The sequence below is a fragment of the Ylistrum balloti genome, unplaced genomic scaffold, assembly GCF_031769215.1.
Source record: "Ylistrum balloti isolate Yb309-2 unplaced genomic scaffold, AGI_CSIRO_Ybal_v1 Utg370672, whole genome shotgun sequence".
Classification (NCBI taxonomy): domain Eukaryota; kingdom Metazoa; phylum Mollusca; class Bivalvia; order Pectinida; family Pectinidae; genus Ylistrum; species Ylistrum balloti.
The window spans coordinates 768,984-778,365 of record NW_026782406.1 but is presented as its reverse complement, the minus strand read 5'-3'; the positions used below and the strand labels follow the sequence as shown (position 1 = coordinate 778,365).

Genomic DNA, 9,382 nt, shown 5'->3' with positions numbered 1-9,382 from the left:
GGGTGTAGTCTCACGTCAGTGTTCTATTGGGTGTAGTCTCACGTCTGTGATCTATTGGGTGTAGTCTCACGTCTGTGTTCTATTGGGTGTAGTCTCACGTCTGTGTTCTATTGGGTGTAGTCTCTGTCTGTGTTCTATTGGGTGTAGTCTCACGTCTGTACTCTATTGGGTGTAGTCTCATGTCTGTACTCTATTGGGTGTAGTCTCAAGTCTGTGTTCTATTGGGTGTCGTCTCTGTCTGTGTTCTATTGGGTGTAGTCTGACGTCTGTACTCTATTGGGTGTAGTCTCACGTCTGTACTCTATTGGGTGTAGTCTCACATCTGTGATCTATTGGGTGTAGTCTCACGTCTGTACTCTATTGGGTGTAGTCTCACGTCTGTACTCTATTGGGTGTAGTCTCACGTCTGTGTTCTTTTGGGTGTAGTCTCACGTCTGTGTTCTATTGGGTGTAGTCTCACGTCTGTACTCTATTGGGTGTAGTCTCACGTCTGTGATCTATTGGGTGTAGTCTGACGTCTGCACTCTATTGGGTGTAGTCTGACGTCTGCACTCTATTGGGTGTAGTCTCACGTCTGTGTTCTATTGGGTGTAGTCTCACGTCTGTGTTCTATTGGGTGTAGTCTCACGTCTGTGTTCTATTGGGTGTAGTCTCACGTCTGTGTTCTATTGGGTGTAGTCTCACGTCTGTGTTCTATTGGGTGTAGTCTCACGTCTGTAGTCTATTGGGTGTAGTCTCTGTGTGTTCTATTGGGTGTAGTCTCACGTCTGTGTTCTATTGGGTGTAGTCTCACGTCTGTGTTCTATTGGGTGTAGTCTCACGTCTGTGTTCTTTTGGGTTTCGTCTCACGTCTGTGTTCTATTGGGTGTAGTCTCACGTCTGTGTTCTATTGGGTGTAGTCTCACGTCTGTGTTCTATTGGGTGTAGTCTCACGTCTGTGTTCTATTGGGTGTAGTCTCACGTCTGTGTTCTATTGGGTGTAGTCTCACGTCTGTACTCTATTGGGTGTAGTCTCAAGTCTGTGTTCTATTGGGTGTCGTCTCTGTCTGTGTTCTATTGGGTGTAGTCTCAAGTCTGTGTTCTATTGGGTGTCGTCTCTGTCTGTGTTCTATTGGGTGTAGTCTCACGTCTGTGTTCTATTGGGTGTAGTCTCACGTCTGTGATCTATTGGGTGTAGTCTCACGTCTGTGTTTTATTGGGTGTAGTCTCTGTCTGTGTTCTTTTGGGTGTAGTCTCACGTCTGTGTTCTATTGGGTGTAGTCTCATTGTGTAGTCTCACGTCTGTACTCTATTGGGTGTAGTCTCTGTCTGTGATCTATTGGGTGTAGTCTCACGTCTGTGTTCTATTGGGTGTAGTCTCACGTCTGTGTTCTATTGGGTGTAGTCTCACGTCTGTGTTCTATTGGGTGTAGTCTCACGTCTGTACTCTATTGGGTGTAGTCTCACGTCTGTGTTCTATTGGGTGTAGTCTCACGTCTGTGTTCTATTGGGTGTAGTCTCACGTCTGTGTTCTATTGGGTGTAGTCTCACGTCTGTGTTCTATTGGGTGTAGTCTCACGTCTGTGTTCTATTGGGTGTAGTCTCTGTGTCTGTGTTCTATTGGGTCTATTGTCTCACGTCTGTACTTCTATTGGGTGTAGTCTCACGTCTGTGTTCTATTGGGTGTAGTCTCACGTCTGTGTTCTATTGGGTGTAGTCTCACGTCTGTGTTCTATTGGGTGTAGTCTCACGTCTGTGTTCTATTGGGTGTAGTCTCACGTCTGTACTCTATTGGGTGTAGTCTCTGTCTGTGTTCTATTGGGTGTAGTCTCACGTCTGTGTTCTATTAGGTGTAGTCTCACGTCTGTACTCTATTGAGTGTAGTCTCACGTCTGTGTTCTATTGGGTGTAGTCTCACGTCTGTACTCTATTGGGTGTAGTCTCACGTCTGTGTTCTATTGGGTGTCGTCTCTGTCTGTGTTCTATTGGGTGTAGTTTCACGTCTGTGTTCTATTGGGTGTAGTCTCGTCTGTGTTCTATTGGGTGTAGTCTCACGTCTGTGTTCTATTGGGTGTCGTCTCTGTCTGTGTTCTATTGGGTGTAGTCTCGTCTGTACTCTATTGGGTGTTGTCTCACGTCTGTGTTCTATTGGGTGTCGTCTCTGTCTGTGTTCTATTGGGTGTAGTCTCACGTCTGTGTTCTATTGGGTGTAGTCTCACGTCTGTACTCTATTGGGTGTAGTCTCACGTCTGTGTTCTATTGGGTGTAGTCTCACGTCTGTGTTCTATTGGGTCTCTCTATTGGGTGTACGTCTGTGTTCTATTGGGTGTAGTCTCACGTCTGTACTCTATTGGGTGTAGTCTCACGTCTGTGATCTATTGGGTGTAGTCTCACGTCTGTGTTCTATTGGGTGTAGTCTCACGTCTGTGATCTATTGGGTGTAGTCTCACGTCTGTGTTCTATTGGGTGTAGTCTCGTCTGTGTTCTATTGGGTGTAGTCTCACGTCTGTGTTCTATTGGGTGTAGTCTCACGTCTGTGTTCTATTGGGTGTAGTCTCACGTCTGTACTCTATTGGGTGTAGTCTCTGTCTGTGTTCTATTGGGTGTCGTCTCACGTCTGTACTCTTTTGGGTGTAGTCTCTGTCTGTTCTCTATTGGGTGTAGTCTGACGTCTGTGTTCTATTGGGTGTAGTCTGACGTCTGTACTCTATTGGGTGTAGTCTCACGTCTGTGATCTATTGGGTGTAGTCTCACGTCTGTGTTCTATTGGGTGTAGTCTCACGTCTGTACTCTATTGGGTGTAGTCTCACGTCTGTGTTCTATTGGGTGTAGTCTCACTGTTCTCTATCGTTTATAGTTTCGAGTCACGATAAAAATGATCCACTATTGAACCGAGATCAGACGAAGAAGTGATACTGACATGTTACCAAAAGCTTAATCAAAATTACACTCAATTAAAAAAGAAAGACTTTCAAAGACACTTGTGAAAAATGTACAAGGATGGAAAGACCAAGTGTTTCTGGAAGGGTCTCATACCTCATCAACGAGAAATTTTCGCTTTTGCATTCACTGAAGGAACAGATTATAACCATCTAGAAGATGTCTCATGATTGGTCAGCATGTCAGAATATGATCAAACCCAGATATAAACATGTTTTCGGTGTAATTGAATGGTCATAATTTGGTCTTTTTAAAAGAAGGAAAATCGTATAGAAGTAACACATGTGTATTTTGATATCGAGAATGATTTATTTCATTTCATACAAACGGAATTGTTACACATAATGACAGCACATGAGGTACAGTATGCATGACTTACAACATTGGACCAAAGAACATGCGAGTTGTCGCCCTTCCTCACTGCTCTCCCATCTCTATAATTACTTATAAACAGTGGATATCGCCAATTCAACCATTCAAATATGACGAGAGAGTACAAAGACATCGGACGGAAAATGAAATCAGTATATGATGAGCGATATAAAACACCACTGACTGAAGAATCACTGGATATCGTTAAATAGACTTTAGAGTCATTGGACATCGTAAACTAGAAGTTAGAACAACCGTACATAGTTAACGAGACGCTAGGACCAGTGAACAATGTTAACTAGACGTTAGAACCAGTGGACTTTGTTAACTAGACGTTAGAACCAGTGGACTTTGTTAACTTGAAGCTAGAACCAGTGGACTTTGTTATCTAGACGTTAGAACCAGTGGACTTTGTTATCTAGACGTTAGAACCAGTGGACTTTGTTAACTAGACGTTAGAACCAGTGGACTTTGTTAACTAGACGTTAGAACCAGTGGACAATGTTAACTAGACGTTAGAACCAGTGGACTTTGTTAACTAGACGTTAGAACCAGTGGACTTTGTTAACTAGACGTTAGAACCAGTGGACTTTGTTAACTAGACGTTAGAACCAGTGGACTTTGTTATCTAGACGTTAGAACCAGTGGACTTTGTTATCTGAATGTTAAAAGCACTTGACATCGTTAAGAAGACATTAGAGATTACTTGTTGTGACACGAGTCTAGATACAACATCTATTATTAAAGGGAATATTTAGAGGGAAGAACTGACCTTAACATTTAATAATTATGATTGGATTCACCGCGTTCTCACTATCAAAAGCGAATGTCATTGACGTCCCGTCATCTTTACATGGTATCGGGAAGTGACTATTTACCTACACTTTGTAATACATACAGATATGTGGGTATAGTTACAAACGTTAAGGAATATAGCATATTGTATGGTGATTAATAGTTTTGACTCGATATATTTTGGTATTATCTTTGGAGATAAGAAACTCCGTCAATGATCAATGACCGATTACTGTCAATCACCAAAAGAGAGATACATTCACTCATTTTTGTTATTTCTTCGCTGAATGTGAATTTAAAGCTTCCGGTTAATTTTAGTACTATACTGAAGCGTTAATGTGGAACATAGTTACAAGGGGATGAGTACACATTGACGTCATACATATGTATACATGACATACACTGACGTAGGTAGGGCTGGGTACATATATATTTTTTTCAAAATGTGACGTCATTTGCATGTGAAGGTACAGTAAATAAAGTGATAGGTATAAATTAACCGTGACGTCATACATATCTATAACTAAATAAATGCAATACGCGGATGCAGATACAAGGAGATGGGTACATAAAAAACTCTGACGTCACCTGCAAGTACATTAAATAAAGTGATACGTGTCAAATAGATGTGACGTCATATAGATAAATCTATCCCCAGAGATGGAATCGGCATACAGAAAAAAGAAGGAAAACATGTTACGTCACAAAGGTAAGAGAAATGTATGAAAAAATCATGGTTCTATATTTCTGAACACAACCCATATTTTATGTTTTGAATCCATGACTTTTAACGACAACAACATGTTTACAACACCAAATAGATCATGTTTACAGCGGACTTCGGACTTTTAACATACTGTAATGCAGCCAGAAATGGAGCACACGAGTATTTTTACATAATGCTTAAAATTGTATCGATCAACATTCCATTTATAAAAAAACACGATGTGTTGAAGCAGGATATTAAGAGGCTGTTTTATATTTCTCTGACTGTTCGACAGCTGTAAATTGTCTGGAAATCGACATTGAGCTGAATCTTCTGCAATAAATAGCCTATACCTTGACGTGTGCTGTGTGACCGTGGAAATTTACAGGTATGTATAATGAGCCTGAAGTAAAAGCACGTGTTTCTGGACAAGAAAGGTTAATGTCACTTCCTAACGTACAGCGACAGATTTTTCATTTCATACTGCAGAGGCTACGCGTGACACCAAATACCTTTCTGAAACATGTAGAATCATTTTGGTGTGATGTTATGCGAATTTTGACTGATGCCCCCAAATTGACGTCCATTGTGTGAAAAAATGTGTTCATATTCTGTTCATAAATTCAGCAAATATATTGTTTTGTCAGAAAGTAATATTCTGTGATAAGTGTTGTAGTAAATTATATAACGTAACAATGTGAATATTATTTTTATTTTTATTATGATGTTACCGTCGTAATATTTGTAATATTTTATATTGCGCTTTACTACGTGTTTTAAATGGTGTAATGGACAAGAAGTTCAGAATCGATTTCAACCCCCGAAACTGCCTTGGAATGGAAAAGATCATTATACACTATACAATATAGCGAGTTTATGGGACATACACGTGCATCCATTGTTGTAGGAACACATACGTTTTGGCAATATTTTCTTCTACATCAACTACAATTATTATTTGAAGCTGTTTCACATGACATTCGACATAGAGGAGATGAAGATTGATACGTCTATATACAGGGACAATCTATAAATACACTGACATAATAACGATACAATGGCAATTTAGCGAGGTCAATATTGCTCAACAAGGCTCGTTAGTAAATACAAAATTAGTGACACGATACAAATTAACGTTTACAAATCCCGTCATGAAATATAAACAGAAAGTATGACAAACAGACATGCACATTTAAACTGCCCAACACATGTCACGTAATCTCAGGCGTTATACCCTGCCAATATATTTGGATTACGCTTGCACCAACTCCAGCCAATCACATTCCTAACATTCCTGCTCTTACGACATCAGATCCCAGTAGACATGTACATACAAACAGATTCGCTAAATCATTCCACTTATCTTACACACAAGCTCGTGCACACAGACAAAAATTTACCGATTCCATTACATAAAAACAAATATGATCGTGCACACGTACAAACAATAAAATATTCACATCATTTTAAATAAAACCCTTTTCTGTTAAAATAATATCCGACATCGTTTAGATATACACTAGATAAGAAGTCTAAAGAATTCTGACGTTTTGTCAGACCAGCTAGATAAGGTTGGTAACCAAGGTGTCACGTGATCGTTACGAATATACGAATAACAAACTGAATACTATCAAAATCAAAGACGCCCGTCGTTCATTTCCCGATTTCCATATTTATTGAAACGGATTATTTTCAGAACAAAACAACAACAAACTTAGATTTAAAAAATCAAAGATAACCATCTATTGATCTGTTTTGTTTTTCTGATCAGCCCCACTATTAAACATGTATAACGAGTTGTCTCTGTAATCTACACCCCTAACATGAAATTTGATAATAACCCATAAAGTCCTTCTAAAGAAGTGATCACAACCGTCCATTTTGTTTTTCAGATCAGTTCCAAAACCTAATATGCACCACAGAAACGATGAGAAATCACTATGTGGAATTTGAGAATCACCAGTCAAATGGTTCACTCGGACGACATTTGATTAATGTTTAATGTGTCCATATTATCCATTCCAGTTCAGATAGTATACCTTTGTTGTGAAGAATTATTAAAGAAAACACATATATTCAGGTCTTCGCTATCTCCTTAACCAATGGTATATTCGTCATAGTTTCGGAATTTACTGGAGCTCAAGTTAATACATGGATTATCATTATGTCATTGCCGAAAGTTGTAAAAAGCTTTGCCATGATTTTCAGATAATAGTGATCTGAGATAGTTTACGAAACATTTTTACCTAACTGCTTTTCATTCAGATAAAACTAAAATATAAATGAATTTATGATGTAAGTAAACATAAACATACACAAACATACAAACAATATATTTATAACGGTCACATGTAACTTTATATTCAAAAGGAAGGCCGCTTTTCACCTACAAATAAAAACATGACTGTAATATATATATAATGTGCCGGTACAGTATGTTGTATATACAGAGGACATGGTGAATGATATACCAAACATTATCTAACAGATTTGGTACCAGTTGTTCAAACCTGTCAACTAATCAAAGTGTTACAAATAGGTCCAGGATAGCATCGAAATAAAACATCCTATTTGTATACATAAACAGTTATCTTATCATTAATGGATCACTTGTACAGTTAGAACAGCATCACTAGCAATTTAGTTTGAATAAAATTTAACCTTATGTTTGCAGTATTTTTAACGATTCGGAAAAGAAAGCACCAGTCATCATTATGAATTAACTTGGTTTGAACAACTAGTCACATGCTGTTGAGTACCCGGAATGTTACTGCTACGTTTAAATCTGTTTCCACCGTTCCTGTAGCACCATTGTATATTGTTTCACGTGAGAAAGAACTATAATCATGTTCAGTGAAACACTTTTCTTTCCTAAAATTCACTCAGTCTTGACGAATCGAACTTCTGGGCTTACACAAAGAGAAGTTACCTCCCTTTGATCACTCACGCCGTATAGCGAGGTCCGCAACACCATCTTGTTACTACTAGTATTTATGTTTTTTGTATCCCGAGGCCCGAATCACGGAAGCCATTGCATTGATTTTTACATTATGAATATAAATTTATTTTTAAATTCTGACTAAAAAAAAAAAGAATAATTCAATATTTGCAAACAAACAACTTTAAGATCCATTATGATTGAATTCCACTAAACAACTTTAAGTTGGTTTACTATGCGCGGGACTTTGCCAGACTGACGACCACAGCATTGCGGTATGTAAACACATGTTGCAGGAGAAAACACGTGTATTTTAATAACGCTCGTTCTACATTTCCGTCATAACATCCTCCATTTGAATTGTAGGTAACGTACTCATGATCAGAGAACACGTGGGTAACGCTGGTGCCGTGTGCATCCTTTGAAGATGCCGTTTCTCTCGTGCCACCATGGTAACTGAGAGTTTACGATTGTAGTTTTTATAAATGACACTATCCTGTGGTCGCTTCACCACTTTGATGGACTCGAGGTTTTTAGGTGAATGTCGATACCGCGGTTCCATCGGTTGTAAAATCCGTATACTGTCCCACTGTCTGAAGAAGAGTACCACGGCTACAATCCAAATAGCCAGCAAAATGATGATAATGATGGCCTCCTCCGGGTACACAGAATTACGGACCACGCGCAGGTAGTTCTCTGTAACACACAAAATATATACATTCATTATCAGATGTTCTTGGAAAATATCTGGTTCATAATGATAGATGCATTTAGTATGTCAGGTACCTGTATAGCTAGATTGCAGAGTCTTTACGTCCGGGATAAAAAAAACTACCAGCAAGCCAACAGAAGTAAAATCCAAATTCGAACTCAATAAAACTAAGGCACGATATGGACAGAAGAAAGATTGAAAAAAGCGAGGAGAATAAGATTAGGTGTTTCGGAAGAGTAAACGTGTTTATGTTTCATCGAGCCAAAGCTATGTTACGACGAAGGGAATACAGGTTTTCAATTTAACATACGATTTCCGAGACAATCCACATCCACATTTGGAAATATTACATGTACTATCGAGATAGTTAAAACGTTATAGGGAAATTTAATAAAAATATTTTTCTTTCTTTATTTTTTTGCAATTTCAATGCAATTATTATTATTATTTTTAACGATCCGTCAACAGATAAAAGGCCATTAGGGCCATCAACCGGTAAAACACACAGCGATCAAAAAAGGAAATTACATCAAACAAACTAAAAGGTAAAAGACTAATGCTGAAAATTTTATATGGCTATATTATCACAAAATATTAAAATAGTAAGTCATCTTCTGTAATGTAGATCAACATCTTTCAGATAACCTAGAATTTTAAGTGACCGTAATTGTGTTCTCTGTCTGTCTGTCTAGTTGTCTCTCTCTCTCTCTCTCTCTCTCTCTCTCTCTCTCTCTCTCTCTCTCTCTCTCTCTCTCTCTCTCTCTCTCTCTCTCTCTCTCTCTCTGTTTAACTGACTGTCTGTCTGTCTGTCTCTGTCTGTCTCGCTCTATCTTTCTGTCTCTCTGTCTCTCTCTCTGTCTGACTGACTGTCTGTTTGTCTCTGTCTCTCTCGCTCTTTCTGTCTGTCTGTATGTATGTCTGTTTCTCTCTTTCTCTTTCT

General features: G+C 38.7%; 1 protein-coding gene across 1 annotated transcript in view; it reads right to left on the bottom strand.

Annotated features, from left to right (window-relative positions):
- Positions 1–3,206: 3,206 nt before the first annotated feature.
- LOC132557449 (uncharacterized) overlaps positions 3,207–9,382 on the bottom strand; it is an 87,051-nt gene continuing 80,875 nt past the window's right edge. The window contains exon 4 of the mRNA XM_060221934.1: positions 3,207–8,426. Coding sequence (XP_060077917.1) covers positions 8,059–8,426 — 368 coding nt within the window. The 3' untranslated portion in view covers positions 3,207–8,058. The remainder of the gene's footprint in view (positions 8,427–9,382) is intronic.